This window comes from Sylvia atricapilla, chromosome 4, assembly GCF_009819655.1.
Source record: "Sylvia atricapilla isolate bSylAtr1 chromosome 4, bSylAtr1.pri, whole genome shotgun sequence".
NCBI lineage: Eukaryota > Metazoa > Chordata > Aves > Passeriformes > Sylviidae > Sylvia > Sylvia atricapilla.
The window spans coordinates 16,350,296-16,375,091 of NC_089143.1; the positions used below are offsets into that span (position 1 = coordinate 16,350,296).

Consider the following 24,796-nt stretch of genomic DNA (forward strand, 5'->3'; position numbering starts at 1 on the left):
AGAATTTGCAGATTTGACTTGGAGATTACTCATCTGAGCAGGAAGGATAATGAGCTCTATGTAACTAGAACAGTAATAAATAATAACTCCCACTGAAAAAAGCTTTTCTCCCTTTTGAAAGAGAAAGTATTTTCTTTTCCCTTTTGGTTTTTTTAAGCACAAACTATAATTTGTATCTATTTTGAACAAATTTTTCAGTACTATCTAATCTTGAAACACAGAAAGGTACAATCACAGCACCCTGACTAGGATCAGGTCGTATATCTTCACATTAACCAAGCAATTAATTACTGGTGCAATGTGCAGCATTTTACCTTTGTGTGCTTACTCATTCCATGTGCTAAATATTTCTTTCGCTGTGCATAAGGGATCTCCCCTGTGTGTTCTTACGGATGCATAAACAGAGAGACAAATAATAGGAAAAAAAGAAAAAAAACAAAACCAAAACAACTAAATAGAGGAATTGTGCCCCTTTTAAAAACATAACAAAAATAAAACTATCAAAAATGGCCAGTGGACTGGGTGCATCCACAAAAGGTGTCTTAATGAATAAATGTTAATAAATTGGGGGTTTTTTTTGGGTTTTGGCAGTTTTTTTTACAGCGCCCACATGGTAAATGATGGCTCCCACAGTTCTTCCTGCAGAACTTCTTACAAGATTTTTAAATCATATCTTTTCAATGAAGGGAAGGGCAATCAGCCAATATTTCCATAGCTGTTAAGAGAAGGCAAATCTACAAATGTTTTAATTTCCAGTTTTGGCTGTTTGATGTTTGCCTTGCTATTTTGTATATATGAGTTATTAAGTTCTTTTTTTAGGGTAAAGAAAATTAGATATAGGAATAGATGTAAGGGATACATATGGAGTTCAATTATTTTTATAGCTATTTCTCTGTAAAGATAAGAAATACTTAATTTCATTACAGAGATGTAATCAAATAAACTTGGCTCAATACTTTTACCTAAGTGTTACATATTATAGCAAAGACTTCAATGACTGGCTTATTTTCTATTTTCAGCATCATATTTTCCCCACAGTCTGTTTCCCAAATACAGCAGATTCCCGCCAACCCCCCTCCTCCCCACCCCGAGAAACAACAACCTCCCCCCCAAATCCCAGAAAACCCAAAAAAACCAAACCAAACCAAAAAACCGAAGACAAAGGAAAATGAACATTTCACAGAAATTCATGGGGAAGAATATTCAGGGTATTTTTTTATCTTTAACACTAACAGCCTCTAGAATTCTACAATTATTTAACCAAGATGTAAGATTTGTTACCTTGGTAAGCACTTCAAACTGTTACTAAACAGGACTACAACCTGTTCTAAAGCTTTACTTCAAACTTAAAGTTTGAAGTAATATCCACTTTCTCTGATTAGTTAGAATAATGGACTCCAAATGAAAAAAAATATGCAGAGTCCTATTTGCTACTCTGCATATACAGTATGGTCTGAGCTACATAGCTTTCATTCTTTAAGCCATATTATGAAGGAAGCTTAATTAGATATAAAATCTTCAGTAGTGTTTGAAATATCTATCTCAATTTCTTAAAATGTCATGAATCTTTACATAATTTTTATCACATAATTCAACACAGCAAACATTTAGTCATGTATTTGAACAACACTAATAGACAATGTATATTCATTCACAAAAATTCTACCTATGTACTTTTCAGCAGACTATTATTTCGGAGGTTTCTTTCCTCTTTTTTTCCACTAATTCAAATCAATGAAAAAATTGTACCCCTGACCTCAACAGCAAGGATGACATTTTAAGAACACTAGAATTGCAAGCATTAAAACATGCACCTTTTTTTTTAATAAACATTTACCCTTGCACTTGTAAAGAAAGGCTCATATTAACAAAGAAAACCCAAACAAACAAACAAAAAACCCCCAAACAATAATAAGCAGATTAAGCCAACCCTGAAAAAAATATTGTCACATATAAAGTTTGAAACATAAAAATCTCAGAGAACATCACATTTACTGACAGGAAACAAATCATCAGCTTAACAATTTGATGTAGTATTGAACCTACATTATGTACACTATACATATATTGTACATGGCTTTATACCAGTTAACAATAGACTTGCTATTCTATCATTGCAAAGTAAAAAAATAATATCAAATTTGGCTGCAAGTTTCATTCACTCATAAGTAAAACCAACTAGTGTTTAATAGTAAAAAACTTTTACCACCTACTCACATACTCTTTGGTTTCTCAGACATGCAGAGACTATCTATTCCCTGAGAAGCTACTGTTCTTCAGAATATTAAAAAACAAAAAAGCCACCACAAGCCCCCTAACACAATAAAACTCATGTTCTCATCCTCCTCAAGTTGTGATCAGGTGTGATTCAAATTATCATGAAGCAACTCACTGACACACAAATTCTTTCACTTCTCTTAATGAAGAAAATCCAAATAAAATGTGTAATTTTGACTGACAGAGCAAATACTTCAGGAATGTGTCCTGTGCCTCAGATTCTTTGAGAACTAAGGCACTTTGCTCATTACAGTAACCATCCTCAGATGATAATTTTGTTACCTTTAACCTCACTGATAGCCACTTGAATAATGTGAGGAAAAAAAGTATGCAAAGAAAGTGTTTCAATAATAATCTTCAGTGACACAAAAAAGGACATTTTCCTCCACATACAAATGTATTTATGCACATGAGATATTTTAAAAAGAAGCTATTAACATGGACATGCTAAACATCTTAACATATAGCAGTAGTGTTTGCTAGAAAGTGCCTCTTTGAAAACATCCAGATTGTCAAACAGATACAGCATATTGTTCCTTACACTGAGTCTGAAAGATCAGATGATGTTGAGTACACAACAAAAGCAATCCTGAAAATGTTCAGCACATTAACAGTAATGGATAATTATACAAAATTAATTTGGTTTATTAATACTGCTGTCTTCCCCTTTTCAAAAATGAAATACATTCTTTTCTTACAGTATCTGCCAGTGGCTTTTTTTTTATTCTTTTAATGTTTAATGGCTGTCTTGGAGAGTAAAGGAGTATCTATGCCTCTCCATATCTTCTTACCATTTTATAGCACATCGCACTGGATTATTTTAAGACATCTTTTCATGAGACCATCCTGACACCAGGCTGCAGCTTGCAGATAAGCTGCTACATTAGCAGTCCCCAGACACTGAGCTCTCACTACGAGTAAGAGATACAAGGAATACTTACAGCACTTCCAGGTCACGCAGAGCCCTAAACGCCCCATCTTCAATGCAGCTGATCTGGTTGTAATCCAGTTGCCTGTTAAACAGATTAGGAAGGCATTTGTAAGGGAGAGGCGTGCTGGCAAGGCGAGGAGCTGGGGAAGCCTCCCGGAGGTGGCGGAGGCAGGCCCGGCGAAAGGAATAGCTCTGGCCACCACTGCCTGCTCCGGCTGTCGCACGGCGCCGGCCTGCCACCGAAATCCCTTTTTGTTCTCAACTGTCTGCGCAAAACAGCAGCGCTGGGAAAGCTCCAGTAAATAATAACTGCACCTTATATTAAATGCCAAAGGAATGCAATTTCATTACATCAAGAAAAGCTATCCATTAAAAGCTCTCAGCGTCATCTTGCTGAAACAATTTCATTAAGGTAAAGGACGGTAAATCACTTAATGTCACACGCATCCCCTCGGTGACCTAACAGAATCCATTTATCAGAGCAGCCCAGCTGCATGTTAATTCCACCCACCGCGGCGGGGACCAGGGACAGACACCAGTTTTAGGGGTCTCCCTGCGTGTGTGCATGCCTGGAGCAGGTGGGAGGTGTTACCCCCGGGTATGCAGGGGATTTAGAGTAATTACCTCCTGGAATATGCCTACATGTAGAAATAACAGTGTCTGAGGCATTTACAGACCTGTTTACTTATCTCCTTTAGTTCTGCTTCAAATGAAAGTACTGTTTCTGCTGTAACCTTCAGTTTATGCTTTTCTATAGACTTTGTGCTGTCTGCAATTATATGCAGGTAGTATGTTGTAATGGACCACTTGAATTCTAGACATGAAACTCAGCAATCCATCCCATACATTATTAATCCTAAAGTATTAAGTTATGAAAAATTTAGATTAGTTTCTCTAAAGATTATTATTACCTTTCCAATTCAAAACATTGATACAGCACATAAAGCCCAATTAAAAATGTCTGCTTAAATTAACAATCATGCAAATATAGAATCACAATTTCTCTACTGATAAAAGCTTTCCCTATAAATACTGAATTGTCTTAAGCATTTCAGGGCATGACTTGCAAAACAAAGATGATAAAACCCCTCACTTTTGAAACTTCTCTAAGCCGGTAGCTTGTCAGTGTCAAATAATATATGAGTAAATGTGCGTGAACAATTCTAAGAAAATGACCAAAATACAAATGAACTCTGCCCTTCTATCTTCAATTATATATTAGCTAGCAGGGCTAATGATACTTTGACTAAAGCATTTTCTGTGATTCTTCTGAATCTATGATAACATTTTACTTTATTAATAAATCATCACACCCACTGCTGAATGTAATGTACCAACTTCTATAAAGTTCTTCTAGCTTCATCTGAATTACTACTACAAGGGAATAAAATATCATCATAATTGTAATAGTGCCTGTGTTTCTGTGTATTGAAAGCAAAATGCAAACTATCAGTTGCTGAATATGATCTTTAATCATTTTGGTGCAATGTTACAACACTAGTGCTGCAGTGTTGGAATATTTAGGTCTACTTTCTAAGGCTTCCTCAATTTTTAGTAATGAATTTCATTTAACAATTAAGCTAATAGCCTTTTTATTTTAAAGAGGTAAAATATATACACAATACAATTCTCTAACCTTTAAAACAATTTATCAAAGCTATTTAAATTACTACAATGGCATGAAATGTTACCCTTGACACAATACAAAAGAGAAATTGTTTCCAGACAAATTGGAAAAATCTTTTAATGCCATCAAATTTGCCTAATGCAGTCTGCAGGTTAATCTGTAAAAGGGTGAGCTGTATGTTTGCCCATATCTTATTATCCTTAGCTGTCAATGTATAAATCAGTGCTGACACAGCTTCTTCTAAATCATCCGTATTATACACAAAGGAAAATCTTTTAAAGCGGAGAAAGCACTTGAGCAAATCTTGTCCTACACAAACTGAAAGGCAGATTTCTTCCACTAGACTGGCAGCAGTTGTGGTGATCCCGAAAACTTTTGGACTTCTTCCTTTAATGAGTCACCATGATCACTACCTTAGTGAAGGGTGAGTTGTTTCCATTTAAAACTTCTTACCAGAAAGATTAAGACTAAAGCAGAACGTGCTCTGTTTGCACTGAACTAACAAATTGGTTTCAGTTTAAGGAAGGGAAGTTCGCAGATGGGAGAGGAAAAATATTCCCTAGTTTTAAAAATTACTGTTTAAAAATTGAAAGATGCTACCCTCTTTATGTGTTAGATTATCTTCCATCACTTACAATCATGATATAAAAATTATTAGAAACACACCATGAAGAACAATTGGTGTGATACATATACTTGTATTAATTTTTTTAAGCTATGAAAGGGACATGACTTTGAAGACTGTGTGACTGCCTGGAATTGCAATTTGTGATGAAAGTAAAGGTTAAGGGTAAGGATACTTACATCGTATATATGACCTGAACAGAACATTAGACAATATTCCACAACCACTGTAACATTAGCTTATCCTTCTAACAGATATACTGAAGCAAGGTGATGGTGTTTTTTTGATAAAACTGGTTCTCAATAGCAACTATGCATTAAGCTATGGCTTAAGGCACAAGCAAGAATACTAGAATTTAAGAAGTACATATTTATCTAATTTTAAGTTATGTTCTATTGTTTAAATACGATTTTAAAAACCACACATGAAAATCTCCAATACCATAATGAAATCTTTCTCACTGCTAAGCTATTGAGTATACAAATAACCCTAATTCCATCTTAAAAAGATTTTCTTTTTTCCCCCAAGAGCTGCTTTTTTTTTTCTTCAAATTTTTAGAATACCCTGAGAACTGAAGCTGACCAAACATGGACCAGCAACTCTGGCCCACTCTCATCCTTCCCCTCTCCCCAGTTTGTCTTTATCATCTTTCTGCCTGCTCCATCTCCATTTTGAGTCTTTTCTATGTGAGATCTCTCCATGCTTTTGTGAAGTTGCTATTCCTTTCTGCCTCCAACATTCACTAAGCTTCAACAGTGCCATTCCTGTGAAGCTCATAAAATACTAAACAACACCTGTCACATTCAAAATCCTTCCATTATCACAGAGAATTCACTGGATTTTGCACCCCTGCCTGCAACATTACATGGGTGTTTTATATATTAAATAATCTTACTGAATTAACCTACCACTGCTTAAAATGTCAATGTTTATGTGAGTTTAGCAATAAGAACTAGTAAGAATAATAAGCATTCAACTAATAATATACCTACTTTAAAAGTGTTTTTTATTTGTTGCTCTTGTGGATACATCTTATGCTGCAGAAACCTGTTGCTAACTTATATTTTCTTCCCTGCTGGCATATGTTGTCTACCAGATAATGATAAATAAATATCTTAAAATAAACTTTGCCATCCCACAGAACACTTAATGACTAACAGAAGATGTCGCATACATTTAAAAACTACAACCCTCATACAGAAAAAATCTGTCATCTGACTCTTGACAGAGAAAACCTCGTTTACTCATTCCTAGAAAGCTGAAAGCTGGAACAATTCAAACAATTGTCTGCTTTACTCTCCTGTTCTTCACAGTTTAAGGACAATTTGTGGTCCTGTGCAAGAGCTACTTTTTTCAACAGGACTGAGTTATGTTTCTTATTTCTTACTTCTCAATTTCAATTTCAAAACAAATCAATAATTTCAGAGGAATTAGTTAAAAATTATGTAAGAAAAAAGCGCCATGTAAGAAAAAATTTATTCTGTTTGTATCAAACTTCAAAGAACTGCTTGTTTCCCATGACTATTATAATTTGCATCCAAGTAGCACACACTTGTTGAACAAATTATAAGTTTTAGAAACTAAAAGATTTATAGTTCAATTGCTCAATCCTCTAAAAATTGTCTAAGAACTTTACTTGGTTAATCCCAGAATTATCTTGCAGGAGGAAAATAATATACAGAAAAAGTAAAAATGAAACAGAAGAATGACATCAAAAGGAGGATGTATACAAAATGAAAAATCTATATGTAACGTCATTCAAAGATATTACCACGTTAATAAGAAATAACTTTTTAAAAGAAATAAAACTTTAAAAATACTATTTATTTTAACTATCAGTAAGAACAAGGGTTTTTTCCCCCCAAAGGCAACATGAGGTTTAGGAGGCACTAGAAAAGTATACTTATTCTTTCCTTCATGGATGGCTTCAGAGGTATCTTTTATTGTAATAAAAATCTTAAGCATATACAGAATATAGTTCACTACATCCTGTGAAAATCTTTCTTTATGTAAAATTGAAATACAAGTGGTTGAATAGACTAGCAGTCCAATTGATATTCCCAGTAAGAGCAAGCATGAGAAATATTGAATTCTAGATTATTTAAGTATATCTTAGACAAGCAATGCATTTGGAACAGCATTTGTACCATTTCAATTATATAGTATATATTCCAACTGCAGTGGAATTTTATGCATGATCTGAGAAGAAATAAGTAATGAGAACATCTTCAGCAGGAATCTCATCTTCAACTGCTAATAATTGAAATTTTAAGAAGTCCAATAATTCCCAAAAGAAGATTAATACAAAATGCATTTATGTCTTTAGTGGCAGCTTTAAATATTTCACAATCAGCATAGAAGAGGCGTAAGGGCAACAAGTAATATCAATCAAAGTTTTCGACAAAGCTTAGTGTACTGGGAAAGACTTAGATTGGATGCTGGTGACCGCCTCCCTCTTCCCTTATTCCTCATTTTCCCAGGCAATTTCATGTGTGAAGCAACTACATTGCTCTGCAGCCTTTATCCCTGGCATGACAGCCACAGTCTCCCCCCCTTGCTGAGAAAAAAATGGAACCAAATGAACACAAAGAAGAGAGCAGTTGAAAAAAGGCCAGGAGCATGACAAGAAAAAACAGGACACAGGATCCTTGCACAAGATACAATGAAAATGAGGCCTACTATTTTTGGTGATGTTCGAGATTGCATACTGCATCCTAATTCCACCATGATATTGTTATATTCCTTTCCATCCTTTGCCAAGAATTGATTACACAGAGAAAGATAAAATTGAAATCTTATAAAATTTTACACACTTGAAATGGAAAAGTCGTAAGGCCAAAATCTACTCAAAAGGAGAGCATAGCAATATTGCTCTTTCAGTGGTGCCTTACGTTTGTTAGTAACTTCGTTATTTATCTTCCTAATTCAACCAGCTTCAAAATCTACCCCATTCAAGCTTATAATGTGGGCACCCAAAGCATTTTCTTACCATCTTAATACAAACAAAATCCCTGAGTTTGGGAAAATTTAAAGAATCTTTCACATGCAGTGTAAGCACTGTATCACCGGGGGGAAGGCGGGGGGGGGAGGGGTTATGAAACATTCATTAACATGTATATTAAAAAATCTGTGTTTATTTTCTCATTTATATGATAATGTCTGTTTATTTTTTTAAAAAGTGAGTGCCACTGTGTTCTCTGAAGAATCTAATGTCTTGGTCAATATTTTTCTCCCTGAAAAATCAGCAAGTTAAGGGTAACTTTCAGAACTATATTTCCAGAATTTCACCCTAATTTCTCTCAAGTCCCAAATCAATAGCTGTAGTGTATACAGAGTATTATGACTCTTTAAGTCATTCAAGAATACTCCTTTGAATAGAAAAAAATGAGACTTTGACACACTGCAGCTATTTTGTTTTTCTACATTTGAACTGCCAAAATAATGTATACTGGGTTCCTAGTCTGGAGAACTACTACAACATAAGCTTCCTTTATTTTTTGTCACTTTTACTGAAGAACTTAATACTTTTCAAACAACCAGGCTGCATTGGTGAGAGTGAAGCCAGGGACACTCTGGCATTTTTGAAATGACTTGTGAAATTGTGAGATGGTGCCTGGTGTTGGCCTCCCCAGTAGAAGACAAGAGTCCAAACAGGGCCACCAAGATGAGAGAGTTGAAGCAGGTGACATTTGGGGATGGTCTGCAAGAACTGCATTTGTTTGGCTTTGAGAGAGGGGAAAGGAAGGACGTTATTGCTGCCTACAGCTGCTTCAGGTGAGAGTACAGAGCCAAACTCTTCTCCGTTATAAGAGAAACGGTATAACAAATGGGAAACTGGGTAATTCCAATTAGATGTAAATTACATTTATGAGGCCTAAATGTTTCTCAGGGTTTGTTATTGTTTTTACAAGAAGGGTGTGGCAGGTTGCCTGTGTTGTCAATTCTCATAATGTCTTGCCCATTTTGCTTTTATCTTCTACAGAATCCATACGGTGAGCGTTACTAGGATGTCCAGGAAGAAAAAAACATGGATGCATTTTATGGAAATTAGACAGCTTCTTAGGCAAAACATCAAGAAGACTCTAGAGCTAACATACTGAAGGAGCTTATACTGCTATTATCAACCTTAAATGAAGCAGTTTCCTTCAGATTATCTGAGTTAACACCTCATTCCCTTTGCTCTGCAAAGGCTAAGAAGTATATAATAGGAGTTTTCCAAAATATTCCAACTCCTGATTCAGAAGGAAGGTATTTGGTGGGAATGAGAGAATGGTGAGTCTCCATTCAGGAATATAAAACACTTTATCAGATCAAATTCAGTGCAGTTTGTTAACTGCTTTTAAAAGAGCTTTATAGAGCTACTGTTGATGGCCACAAATCACTCCATGTTTTAAAAAAAGGCTCAGTAATTTACACTTAAACTGATGTAATTACTGTTGTTACACATTTTTTTTAATATATATATATTACAATATGATCTTAGGGTTCTTTTCTCTTTGTACCTTCACCTATCTCATAGATAAGTTTGGAAGATGTACATCTTTAACATTATGCTCACCTACTAGGCTATTTCTAGAATAAATGTCCAAAACTAGAACAAATGTGGAATTCTGTTTATGACAATTCTTAGTAAGGATATGTAAGTATTTGTTTCCTGGACCTTAGGTTGATCACCTTCATAGACTCATAGGATCATTTAGGTTGGAAAAGACCTCTAAGATCATGGAGTTCAGCTGTAAACCAAATACTGCCAAGTCCACTGCTTATGGTGACTCAATCTCTTCCCTCAGCCAGCTGTTCCAAAGCTTAAAAATTTTTTTGGTGAAGAAATTTTTCCTCATATCCAATCTAAACTTCCCCTGCTGCCACTCCAGGGAATCTCCTCTTATCCTCTCACTTGTTACTTGGCAAAGAGACTGACACACACCTGGCTACAACCTCTTGACAGATAGTTCAATTCCTGTTTGAATAGTGATGCCTCCTATGCCTATCACTTATCATTTGTCTCCTTAATTTCCTTGAACAATGAAATACAACTTGTAAAATTCTTGCTATACATTTCTTTTTTAAGTAATGACCAAAGCTAGATGGAAGGCTGGGGTTTGTCTCTCCACACCAAAGATTCTGGAAAGACACAACATCCTGATCCAGTTACGTAAGTGCTGTGCTAGAATCCACCCAACTCACCCACTCACCCCATGAACTCATTGGTCATTCTGCAAACAATTTTAGATGGATTATGAAGTTTTCAGATTAGGGGTTTGAAGGCTTTGTTTTTTTCTTTTGCTTTTTTTTTTCTTTTTTCTGGGACAAGTAATGAGGAGATAACTGTAGTATTTATCCTATCACAATAAAAAATATGCCACAGACATGATTTGGAACTTGTGGCAATGCTATGGTGTTTACGTGTTTTTTTTTTTTTTTTTTTTTTTTTCGTTTGTTTGTTTGTTTGGGTTTTTTGTTTTTGTTTGTTTGTTTTGTTTTTGTTTTTGTTTTTTTTTTTAATTATCCCCTAAAAAGAGAAGTGCTTTAAATGGCAGATCTGCTGTTTTATACAAGTTTCAGACATAATTCAGGATATCCCTGGCTTAAAAATGCACACTAACATAAAAAAATTATCTCAGATAAAGATTAGCATCCCAATGCAGTTTTCAACTGGAATTTTATTACAATATATTCTAAACCTTTATTCTAAACTACTGCTTTGCCACTAGAATATTTTCAATGATGCTGCTATTTTACTACCAAAGTTCCTTTCTGTGGCTGTATAAATTTTCAAATACAAAAGATCATGGAGAAAAACTGAGGCTTCTCGTAGCCAAACCACTTTTGGACCATGTATAGTGATGAGAATAGCTCTGTATAAAACCTCATAAACTGTCAATTAAACAAAGTAACAAAGCTACTTTGAGAATCACAAGCATTTGTGTGTTTTTGAACACAATAGAGTTGAACATAATGATTTTTTCCACTGAGATATGATAGAATTTCACTGCAGGGAAGAACTGAAGTAGGCTAAATTCTTGGGCATTCTGCTAAATCTTCAAAAAGACATTTTCCTCACCAATTTGTGTGCAGCAGAATGAAGTGGATTCCATCACAGGCAGACAGAAAAGCAAAGGGCTTCCTGTCCCATCCTCTATTACTGAGGATACATCACAACCCTCCCTTCACAACCACAGAGCACCTCCTGTTTTCAAAGCAGTACAACTAGAAAGTTTGTCTTTCTATTGTAGCACTGGCAACTTCAATTAATAAAAATTATTTCAGCAGGAATTACATGAAAATCTCCTATAACCTAATATTTCCCTATGTTTATTGATCCACATAAGATAGTAATCATATTTTTTCACAGTTGCATCATGCTGGAAGCTCCACAGTCTTTCTGAAATCCACTACTGTATGTCCTCTGTCTTTGCTGATTGCTTATGAGTAATGAGTCCTTAGCTTACAGCAGGGGTTATAGCTTTTGAGAGCATGACCTATTGTTTCCTACTACAGAAGTTCATCACAGTCTTCAGATTGTTTGGCTTTGTTCAATCCACTTAACTGACTTACCGCTCTGAACAGAAAGTCGAAAAGTCACTGCTTTGCTGTGTCTTGAAACTCACATATTTCACATTTAGAAACCACAAGAATTCAAAACCCGCCCATGAACTTCAAAGTCACTATCTACCTTTCTTTCAGAAAAGACAACAGAAGAAAACTGAGCAAGGAAATCAGGCAAAGTATAAAAAACATGCTATAAAAACTAGATAATAGCACGACTTTTCTTTCTTTTATGCAAGCAAACAAAAGGCAAACTTTTAAAACCAAGGCAAAATGATTTTTTCCACATGAAACCATAAAAAGTTTCAAATTGCCTGACATTTAAATATTAAACTCCAGTTTCATAAACTAATAGTTATAATGCCATGTTGTCTTCAACTGTATTTCAATGTTTGACATTTCCATAAGGTTATTTGAGGATGTTTAAGATATGTTAAAGTATTTTGCTAAAGCAAATGATAAATATCAATTTTATGCAGATATTCCTTAAGCAGCTATAACAGTTCTTAGAAAAAAGATATCTGATCCAAAAAAAAAGCACTGTATCAACAAAGCATTATCATCAGAATATATGGAAGGAAGAAAATACTTACAGATTTTTTATGTCTACTGCTCCTCGGAATGCCTTCCTTGGTATTGCTTGAATCTGATTTTCACTAAGATCACTAAGATAAAAAAAAATGTAAAAAATTATATGTATATATTAATTTAGTTTTGTGTGTAACAAAAAAATTTCAGGTTCAGTCAATATTTCCAATTTTTTGTAGCAATAATATTGAAAAATTTATCTGTGTCACACTAAATAGTTCCTTTAGAAAATAGCAACATATGGCAAAAAATAAAAAAAAAAAAAACCCCAGAACTTTTTTCACTTTTCAACACTTCCAAATCCATTTTTGATAGCATGTTCAGTTTTATGTAAGGAAGACTGAAATCCAGCAAAAAGAACAAATAGTGAGCTATGGAGAAACAATGATGAAGCTGAGTAATATCTGAGATCAATATATTTCTGATTTTTGTTTCAGTATCAAGCACCATATATTTTAAAAAAAGGAATTAAAATACATTCTACAGCAGATATCTAATATTCCTCCCCCAAATCCCTGTATGATGAGCCATACCACACTATCTGAAATTATTATCTTTTATGAAAGAGAATTAATATTAAAATGCTTTTAAAATTATTGTCCAGTAGTGGTTTTTTGCTATCAGTATGAATAAACAGCCCTTTATTTTTTCTGAAACCCAGAAACACTTTTTGTCCTTCACAGGTCAATATTGGAAATAAAATCTAGAGAACTGAAGACAATAGCAGATGAGACAGAAAAAATAAAAAATAAAAAACCAAAAGCAGACAAGGATCCAGAACCTTCCATTTATGCTATGCACTATTAGCAATGATTGCAGTGCAATTGATAACCAATACATTAAAGTCTTTATTGCTGTAGCTATACCATATGTAGTCTGGAAGTTTCACCTCAGACAATAGTTCACTACCCTGGACCAAATACACCTATCAAACATGGTACATCAATGTTTGAAGTCTTGCAAGGGGGCCTATGTACCTTGCTGCATTAAAATTATCAAATCAGATCTTTATTTGGAAGCCTTCCAAGAGGCACCTCTCTATACACAATATGGGGAACATGAAGAAGCTTTCTTGAGCATCTGAATAAAAATGTACAAACAAATCAGATGCATACAGGTATCTCTACAGAGGGATTTTAAGTCCATTTGCAGAGCAGTTTTCTTGTGGTTATCTAGATTTCATTTTGTTAAAACCAATCCAGGATCTGCACTCTAAAAGCACACCAAATGCAAGCCAGCTCCTAACAGAAGTTTCTCTATCCTCACATTTAGAAGCATCTTTAGAGGATCTTTATCAGAGAGAATTTTTAGAGAAACATTGCAAAACTGTGCACAGAAATAAGAGATCCAGCTCAGAGTAAGTAACAAGCAAGAATCATTTACTTGATTAGACATAAAAAGTCATGCTTTCGATGTATTCTTTCTCTAAAACATAATCTAGCATGAGCTCATATTTCCAGTTCTGAGCAATCACTCCTGAAGATCCCTTTAAGATTTATGAACTTGCAAAAAATAATTTTAGGACGTTTTAAAACCCCATGCTGCCCAACTTTAACAAAATTTACATCAATGTAATTATTTTTAAAATAATTCCACATACATTGACAGCAATTTTGTTTTATCCAATTCATTGTTAATTTATGGAAAATCACTTCCTATTTACTAAATCTTTCATAGTTGATGCACCTAATTGCACTGCAATCTCTTGCAAAGTATACTTAAAACTAGATCCAATTTTAGTATTATTAATCGTGTGTGAAAAAAGAGAATTTGTGAGCTGTGATTTAATTTTCAAGCCACCAAAGTAATCTGGAAATGGGATATGACTCCACTGCTCTGACAATAAATTCAGTGGCAATGAATGAAAAAGGAGCCTTCAGCATTTGTTACGGTAACATGATTTAACAGCCTACTTCCTTGGAAAAAATATTCCCTTATAAGCATAAACGCAAATATCTATATTTACACTTCTGTTTAATTGCCTAATACATTTTACCTATATAAAAATTGTGTGTGAAGTGGCTAAGCTCACAGTAGTGATTTGTATCATGATCAATGATTAGTTTATAACACAGATATATGTATATATCTATGTAAGCCACTGCCGTGCTCATAAATCTATACTACAGGAGATAATGGGTAACGGTGCATTAAGCTTTTCATGGCATTTGACAGAGTATCATCATTCAACATTCTATATAATTAAAAAAAAAGTGAAAGACGAGCAATATTGAGGCCAAATGCAAATTATTTTTTTAAAAAATGTAACAGAACATTTCAACGGTCAAAATGTTTGTTTCCATGGGAAATTTTTGGCACAAATGCAAGGACTGAACAAGTGACAGGTACTGTTCAGCTACTGCAGGTTCCTCAATAGACAATGCACTGAGGCTGGATGTGTGCACAGGTATGTCTGTGTGTATGCAAATGCAGAAGACAGCAGACTAACTAATTGCATGCTAGATTTACTGCTGGGTCGGCACAGTCAACACCATTTCTGTGTAGCACAAGCTCTAGTAGACTGAAGTATAGTGTTCACTGGTAATTTTAGCTTATTTCAAATGTAAACTACTTGACTGCAAAGGGTTCCCAACCTTGCTGAACAAGGCATTGTTTAGAGCATACATTTAAACATGGAGAGCTAAGGTTGGCAAATGTTGTTTTCCAAAAGTAATTTTTTTGCAATGCATCAGCTGGTTTGGGAAAATTAGACCTGTTTCTGTACACTAAAGAGTAAGTTCATTTCTACACCGCTAAATTCTACTTCTCATACAAAATATGATTTTCCTCTGCAGCAGGAAAAATTTTAGTAATTATTTATTGATTGCTTTAAGTTTTCATCTGCTCCATGTAAAAAGGTTTCTTTATAAAGACCTTCAGGGGCTTAAACAAACATTCAACTTTTTCTTCTTGCATAAATTACACGTACATTTCACAACTCAGAGGCCGTGTGTGGTCCTTTTTATTGATCTTTGAACCCATTTTTTCCTCAATTCTCAGACTGCTTAAAAAAAAGGGCCACAAGCAACACAAGGTGCATTGTGACTCTCAAGGGAGATGGGGAAAAAATCTATTTTATAGATAAAAGCCACCAATTTTGCATGCCATTACATTGATTTGACTTTTCAACTTATATTCTATAGTGAAGAAAAGTGCAACACTCCTTTTCTGCCTGATGGTCATTGTATTGCTGCACGTGTAAGTATGTCGGCGTCATCTTCCATTTCAAAAATAGTCAATCTTGAATAGAGGCTCTGTGATGGCAATTGATACCTCTAAGATGAAAGAATATCTAAGCATTTCGATAATATTTAAGCCAAGATGCAACAAAACATCCTACTTTTATAAGAAGACATCTGTATTCTTCTAAAAAAGCATGAAACTGGTTCCCATTAGAAAGTGTCAATCTGACCAAGACATTTTCATTGGAACAACTTATTCTCCATTATTATTACAGCCCAGATATCCAGAGGTATTCTGGATTTTAATGTAAGGTTAAAAAAATTAAAATCCAGAAGACCTCTGGAACAGCAGAATTAATTAAAAAATGCAGCTAGAGTGAAAAAGCCAAGGCTACCTGAGAATTTACTTCTTTAAATAGAGCACAACCATCTAGCGAGAAGTTTCGACAAATTCATCTTTATGCAGATTCTAGCTGCCATAGAGGCCTCATTCAACTCAATTGTTCTTGACTCTATTATATAATCCTAGAGAGATATACTCAAAATTATTGAGTATGAAGGGGAGTACCTTAGACATTGACCTTTAAAGAAAATTCCTTAGTGCAACTTTGTGGACTTCATTTCTGCCATTCAGTGGTGGGCAGAGCACCTTCACTCCTTGTCCTCCACTGCTCCTCCTTGCTCCAGCATCACCAAACCTGTGCTCAGGGCCAGGTGTAACTTCAGTCTCTGAATGTGAGGTGTTCTCAAGGACAACTCACACGTTTGTTTCCTCAAGTTAAAAGGTATGCAGGGGTTAAATAGCACATTGGCACCAAAAGCCACCAGGGTGAGTTAGACTGGCAGCAGATGACAGAGACTTTTTAGAGGAGGCACAAATGAGCACCACTGCTGCTCTAGATGCACAAACCTACCTGGGTACAGCAGAATGTTTCAGATAATTTTAAGATGCATATGTGTGTATATGTCAAGCATTCTTCTGAGTTTTAATATTCTGGCCGCAACCCCATTCTCTCGAATGTAAAAACAGAAAACCAAATCCTTACACAAACAGAGCTGAATCCCACTATAAGTGAAGATACACAGTGGAGAATGCACAATGATTTCTGAATTTTTGCCCAACTACAGCAATGTTTTGAAAAGCTTGTATATTATTTTTTTCTCTCCTTGAAGGCCAGGTGTGTGCTTCTAGAGGACTAAATATGCTGCATCTAAATAATTACTTTTTTATAATTAACACAGTCTATCCAAGTAGTCAAACTCATCAATAAAAACAGAAGAACAACTATAGATTATCTAAGATCCTTGATGCAGTAAGTTCTGCAGTTACTGTGCTTAAGTAAAATATAATTTATTTTTAAACAAACTGGATAAAGGCAATTTACATACTATGGATTCTGATAAGCGCATACACACCAGCTTTTAAACTGATTTCTAAAGACTAAAGATTTAATTGGATCAGGGATTTAATTTGGATCAGGAAAAAAAAAAACCCTCACAACTTAAAGAGTCCTGTGAACATTTGAAATTGACACCAATAGAAGATATTAACCTGTCCTCAGGAAAAAAAAATTGAAGACTTATATAGAGTATTGCTCTTATCTGAAGATAAAGCACTGAGATAACCTGAAATTAATGATCCTGATGGAATGTTTCAGCTCTTAAAAAATGCAAACAAGTACTGCATTGCAGTTATTTTATCACTTACCATGTATGGTTCTCAGCTGAATATCCCATATACCCTTTAAAAGGAGTGCTCAATTTTTAATTATATAAATTGAAACATCACATGAAATATCTATATCATAAACTGCTAAGGCTGTATCACAGTTTTGTTGTGTGGCTAAATCATTGTTCATTCTGAAACACTAAATCTTTTGAAGATGGCAAACCTGCTTGTAAATTTAATTACTTGTAATTTTATTTTCCTCTATGGTTTAACCTCCCTCTGTGTCTGACCAGTGATATCATAAATCTATACTGCCATTCCGTACTTCACAAAATACTGAGTACTGGGAATGAGTAATGTGTTCTGATTTTTAAAGGAAAAGGCAGAAATACTCAGCCCAACTAAGTACTGAATGCTTACCAGTTTATTTATACCAGTTTATAAAAACATCTCAGAAAATGGCTATTTCATGACTGGCATCCTGATAATTATTTACATATTAGAGATGTGAATGAAGTAAGCCTTGCTAAGTACTTCTCCCTTACTGGAAAACAACAGTTTTAACATTAGGTAGCTATATTTTTCATGAAATCCTCCATGCCTGTATAAAGTGGCAAAGTCTCATACATAATGAGACTACTGGGTAATCAAAGAAATAAAAAGAATGAGAATTATTTAAATTATTTTACTGAAAATCAACTATATGAAATTGAACATGGGAGATTTCACTTGGAAGATGGTGAAAAAAACAAACAACATATTTTAGAATAGGATAGTTCAGTTGAAAGGGACCTACAATTATCACCTAGGTCAATCATATTATTTTAATGGACAAGTAACGACTTCTTTTTGGGAACATTAAATATCAATTAGACATTTATCCTAAAATAGTAAAACTAAGCAAACAATTAATTTAGGAATATCAAATGGTCATGTCCATTTTAGCTGTTTTTATTATGATTGGTGTTTTCTTCAGTACTGTTCAGAATTCCTACGATATTTCTGCATTTGAGTACACCTTAAAAAACACAGGTGGCAGGGAGAAGACATGTACTACCCATTCACTAAAAAGCTCCTTGCAGGAAGAGCCTGTGAAGCATGCTCTGGCATAGGCTGCTTGCTGGATCCTGGACATCATTAAGGTATCTGTGAGGTCTCGCGTGGCCTGAGATATTTCTCTACATTAATGAGGGACATCATCTAAAACCTCAAAGCTATTCCAGAGCAAGAACCAAGAGCTATTATTTATTCACCTGGCTTTGATCGGAGGGGAAAAAAAAAAAGTACTCTACCTCACTGGGAGGCACTGAAAACACCAATAGTAAAATCTGAGATATGGAAGTGTGGAACACGCTGCAACATGACAGCAAGAGAGCCACAGCCCCAAGTTTCAAGTGTGTCTTGAAATGTCCCCAGAGAAGTATGGCAAAAGGTTATTTCATGTTATCATGAACACTGGCAGCGCCTCTGTTTGCAAAAGCTGCCATAGCCATGGGCTTTCCAATGCAAAGAGGTGAGAATGAAATGCCAAAGTAGATTTTTCATGTTTTAATGAATACCTGACTTGGATTTCACTCATAAAACACCCGTTTTCTACTTTCAAAATTTGAATAAATATATTTTTCTACTCTGTATTAGGTGTCTTGGCTTAACATGGAAAAGTTCTGATCCAATGGGTTTTTTGCTGCTTGTGAAACTTCATTTATCACTCTACAACTGTACTCCTAAACTGTAAACTTCCATGTTGACTACAAATTTGATCTAAGAACTTTCCTGGATGTCAAAGAGGCATGCTTTGACAACCAAAATTTTTACTGCATTAGGATAAAGTATGTAAGTAAAAAAACTTATTTTCAAAACTATGTAATGAAAATCAAAACAAAATACAAAGTCATCAAGAATACAGATGTTACTGGACACTGTGGTATTAATGCAGGAGGAGCATCCTGGAGAGACAGTTCCTTTAAATTAGTAGCTCAGGTGAACTGGAGCTACTGAAGCCTATTAGAAATTCCATCAAGACAGCAATATATCATATTGTAACATGAGCTTACTAAACAAACACAAATGTTTTAATTATAACACAACGTTTTTTATCCCATGTTCAGCAAATACAATAATATATGCAAACAGCTAAGTACCTTTCCTCACTTGATTAAGTGAGGCTTAGCCAGGTAATTTTTAGAATACTGACATGTGCTTGCTTTAACTTTATACAGTTACTGTATAAAAAGTTGGCATCATTTATTCATAAAGATAATCTTATACCCAAATGGCTCGTCATGTGCTTTTAGTAAGCATAGCTTTCTGGCAGGTCTCAAGATCAATTACTATGGAACAAGGAAATGTTTAAAAATATATACTTAAAAATTCAGTCTAAACTCTTATTCGGAGAAAGTAAAACAAAGAAACAATACCAAACAACCAACAACTCTGATGTACCATTATTTTTTCACTGTGAAATAAACTAGTTAGCTTCCTATTAATTTCAATGTGGTTTTTTTTTTCTTTTGTTCTCTAGTAAAACAATCACTGCAGCTATTTCTCTTCATATTGAAAATACAAAAGATGTCCAATAATACCAGCAGTAGCTAATAGGTCTCTAAGGCACATATATATCCCCTTATGAAGATAAAACCTATAAATTATAATTTCAAACATTAGTTCTGTAAATCATTATTGCTGCTGCTTCCCATAGGAGGATTAAAATTTCATGTATGAGAAAGCTACTATTAACCTCCTTTTACAGATGGGGAAACCAAGGCAGTACGTGTCAGCAGTACCATGGATCAGTACCATGCTGAGGAGCACAAAACTGATGAGAAAGATTTAGACGACAGAATTTCAGGTTCTCTCTGCATCACTGATTTCCATTTGCTCTGTTGACTCCCTAGAGATTCAGATGCTGCACGTAGTAGGCGCATAACCTATTCTCACGCTAAAGCGGGATCACTCCCTGGGCCATGGACAGCTACATTGCCCAAGTGAATATTTCACATCTCACAACACAGGGCAATCATCATTGCAACGTAGACTGAATGATTAGAGTCACGGCAATTCTCATGGGAAGAAATGCGGGTTTTTTCCTAAGAATATTAAGACTGAATTTCCCTGCCCACTTTCATCTCTCATTTTTTAATGATAGCACTTTTGATTATATCATTCATGCTCCTTTCATTCTCAATGCTTGAGGTTTCTTAAATGTCATCCATTTATAAATCTGTTATGGAATCAAAATGTACTTCTTATTATATGCTTTTGGCATATTATTATCTGTATTATTTAAGCAGCAAATCTTTTAATCCATTTTATGTATTTTTTAAAGAAGAGTGATCATTTATGTTTAAGTATAGAACATATAGATCAAAAGAGAAAAAGTAATGCACTACACAACAGTAGTACTGGTAGCCTGGTAATCTCCAGAGTTTATCAGTACCTTCCACCTTAACATTAACTATAAGTCATCCAAAATTCAAATTCTGTTAACTAGTGCCAATCTTTTTTTCTTTTGTTTGAGAACCAGCCTGACTCTTCATACCCATGCAACATAATACACAATTTATTTATAATTTTTAGTATAAGTAATTGATGATCTCTGCAGACTCTAAATAGCACAGAGTACAATTACTAGGCCTTTTACTTTTTAATAAGAATACATTTTGGATTTGAACTTAGCCAAAACCTCCAATCTCAGACTTGGCAGAAAAGTTAACCCATGGGCTGCAAAATCAATTCCACTCTACAGTATCTCCAAAAGTGTACTTAAATCAATTTGTATGCTCTGATACTACTGAAAATAAATACTTAAGGAGATCACCATTTATTCTCTATTGTTCTAGAGTGGCCTAGCAGGGAAAATGCTAATTGTGCAATAAAATAGGAGTATTAGGACCACACATGTATTTTATTGGAGTCTTAGAAATTACTTTTGAAAAGGAAAGTATTCTTTAATAGTCTGTTCCACTAAATTAATATATAATTCTCTTTTGTTTAGACTACAAAAACCCCAAAACAAAACAGCAAAGGAAATTACATGTTGTAGCTCCTAAAGAGGAAAGGACCACCCACAGTTTCAGAGAGAATTGCAACACTACTTCAAATTTGGCTTTGGCTTAATCCTTACCACAGAAAAAACTTGAAGCTCTTAAGAACACCCCTCACCTCCCAGAGAAAAAACATGACAAATCTTTATCCTCCCTACAGTCTCAAATTGGTGAAGCTGAAGGAAGGCACTGAGTGACATTTTACTGACTGCTGCTTATCATGCATCCCTAATAGCACTATCATTCCCTAATAGGGCCCAAGACAGCAGCACAGCTGTGATGTGTGAGCGTATCCTTGACCTACAGCCCTACTCAGAGTTTGCAGAGTGGAAAATGACTTTTACCCATATGGATGCATTTCCATATGGTGAGGCTGCACTTCAGGTGCCGAGTCCAGTTCTGCGCTGTGCACCACAAGCAAGACACTGAGGGGCTGGAGCATGTCCAAAGGGCAGTGGAGGTGCTGAAGGGTCTGGAGCACAAGTCTCATGAGCAGCAGCTGAGGGAGCTGGGGGTGTTTAGCATGTGAAAAAAGAGACCCAGGGAAAACCTTATTGCTCTCTACAATTGTCTCAAAGGAGGTTGTGGACAGGTGGGGATTAGTCTCTTCTGCAAGTGACAGGACAAGAGGAAATGGTCTCCAATTGTGCCAGGGGAGGTTTAGGTTAGATATGGTTTTTGTTCATGGATTTTCCTCTCCTTTTTCTGTCGTTTTTTCATACAAGGCCACAAAAGAGTCTTTCTATGTAGGGAAAGCGCCAAGATTCTGCTATTTTCATTTTACTAGTCTCTGATAGGTGACTTGGTGGTTAATTTTTAATCAACTATCACACTTGACATGCACTGTAAGTTAAGAACTTTTAAAGAATAAAACAAGATTCTGCCAGGTAACTTTCACTTCTTCTGGTATGTTAAACACTCAGCATATGCATGGCTGAAACATCCATTTGGCTTGACTGGGGATCTGCTCACATTAAGAATAGATGAGATGGCATATTTAATTTTCCAAAAGACCTCTTCAACAGTATCTGAAAAACCTATCGCTACTTTTCCCTGTAACAAAACTTCTTTTTAAGAATAAGTTTGCAGCTGTCAACATGTCTTTAATATTTAATATTGTTTCACCTGCTTTGGAATTGAAACTGTAAGCACTTTCAGGATCTGATTGAAAGGTTGTCTGGTACATTGTCTAGTTTAACTACACAGCCTACAATCCTGTATATTCTCTTCTGAAATATCACTCAGCAAGCTGTGGCAATTTCTGTTTCTTCAAAACAGAGCAGAGCAGTCTCCTGATCCAACCCCATTATGCAGAGCTGCAATTCCAATACAGACAAATAATAATTACATCCCTGGACACAGACATTTTTCATGAAGTATAGCTCCAAATTTTTACTCTGATAATAGCCTGAGTAGTTCAAGTGTTTCCTAACAGTAAAACTAATCTTGAACAATTTGTCAAGGGACAGGGAAACATTTGGAGAGTAAACTAGAAAAGATCTTGCAGACCATTAATGTTGAATAGCACTGTGCTCACTTCCTTCATTTGGGTTGAATGATGTAATTTGAGGATTTTCCCTTCACATGGGCTGATTGTTTGATAAGACAGATTTATTGAACAGTCTTAGCTTTGTATGGTATCTGTAGATGCATAATATGTATGAACTGCTGATGCCTCAAGCTTTAAGGCTGTTGCCTGTTAGTGCCAAAAACCATGCTAAAATAGTGAAAGACACCAAAGCAAATTATCAAAAAGATTACCATGGATGATTTAAAAACCTGACAACTGCTAAGCTACAATCATTGCTACTTATCAAGATGACCAATTTTATATCACCGGTTTTCAGGTTATACCCACGTGCTTACACCCATGTCTCATAGACTGTAACATCCTTCACAGAAACTTTTTTGTTTTAGTGGTTGCTAGTTTGTTGCTATTTTTCTTATTGTGTGTAACAATGTGACTAGCATCTCTGGGCTTCTGGACCAAAAAAATAAGCTTTTTTATAAGAAAACTATAGCTTTAAAGTTTTAAGATTTTCTATATGAAAACTATAAATGGAAAGGACATGAAACACATATTTGTATTATCCCCCACTTGACTGGCAATGAACTATGAAACAGTATTAAAAAGCTCAATTATTTGAATAATAGAATGATTGGAATTTTTTGTTTATTTCATTTCTTGTGTGCTATATATGTGCTGGTCAATTAAAGCCCTTAGGAGAAAAAAGAAATTGTAGAGAAACTTCAGGGCAATTACTGATATATATATTCAGGTACTTTGGAAGTAAAACTTCCCATTGACCAGGATTAAATTACTCTAATAGTCTAGTTGTGCATCCAGAAGTGTCAAGTCTCAAGTTTCTTCTGTTCAAGGGCTCCAGGTTTTTCTTTCTTCTTGACCCTGCCTTCTCTTTCTGTGACTGCTCCAGCCTCTTCCCCCAAACTTCTGTCACCACAGTTTTTTCCATTTCAGTGCCATATCAGAATTTCAAGAGGTATTTTCCTCTAATAGAAGGAGCTGAGAATACAGCAAAGGCAGTACAACTGGTCTGTAAAACAAGAAGAGTGCATCCTAGCTGGATTCAGGGGCTCTTTCGAATTTAAAACCCTTGTAAAAATGGCAAAAATGTATGTATTTAAGCAACAACAACAACAACAAAAAAAGCTATTCCAAAAGGAATTAATTGCAACTGATTACTTAATCTTAAAATGAACAACCATGAGTAAAAAAACTGAAGCAGAGTGCTCCCATTCAACATTTCAAGAATGTGAAAAATCCCATTTTTTCTTACTAGCCCTGTCTGTATGTTGTTGCCACAATATCAGTATGTAAATGACATTAAAATGTTCTAGGAAAAAATAAACCATGCAAAATTGAATTTAGTATTTTTCATGGAAAAGCTTAATTTTTATTGCTACTTCTGCCATATTTATCCCCTTTTCCTCCTCAAACTTGCAAAAAGGTTCAGCTGCTTTCACTAGAAATAATTTCCATTCAGACATTTTTTTAAGCTTGAAGTCTACAAAGCTGATTTTCTGTTCCAGGACTGCACTTTTCCACTGACAGCATCAAAAAGTAGCTGCTCTTAATTACACTTTAAAAACCCATCCTCCTTTCTTTCAGATGTTTTTCCTCTATCTGTATGTTTTCAAGCCTTTTTTTTTTTCCCAAATTGCTAAATTCTTTCCCTTCAACCAATATCCATATGCTCCTAAGTAGCTGATGGAACTTTGCCTCAAGTAACTATCCAGAAAATCCCACTGAGAAGCCCTAATAATTAGGGTAAAGAGGGATTGGG

At 35.1% G+C, this 24,796-nt stretch overlaps 1 protein-coding gene across 1 annotated transcript in view; it reads right to left on the bottom strand.

Annotated features, from left to right (window-relative positions):
* The window catches only part of SLIT2 (slit guidance ligand 2), a 113,532-nt gene extending 96,016 nt beyond the window's left edge, over positions 1–17,516 (bottom strand). The window contains exons 1-3 of the mRNA XM_066317677.1: positions 17,488–17,516; positions 12,603–12,674; positions 3,219–3,290 (exon numbers count right to left, since the gene is read on the bottom strand). Of these exons, the coding sequence (XP_066173774.1) occupies positions 3,219–3,290; positions 12,603–12,674; positions 17,488–17,516 (173 nt within the window). The remainder of the gene's footprint in view (positions 1–3,218; positions 3,291–12,602; positions 12,675–17,487) is intronic.
* Positions 17,517–24,796: the final 7,280 nt, after the last annotated feature.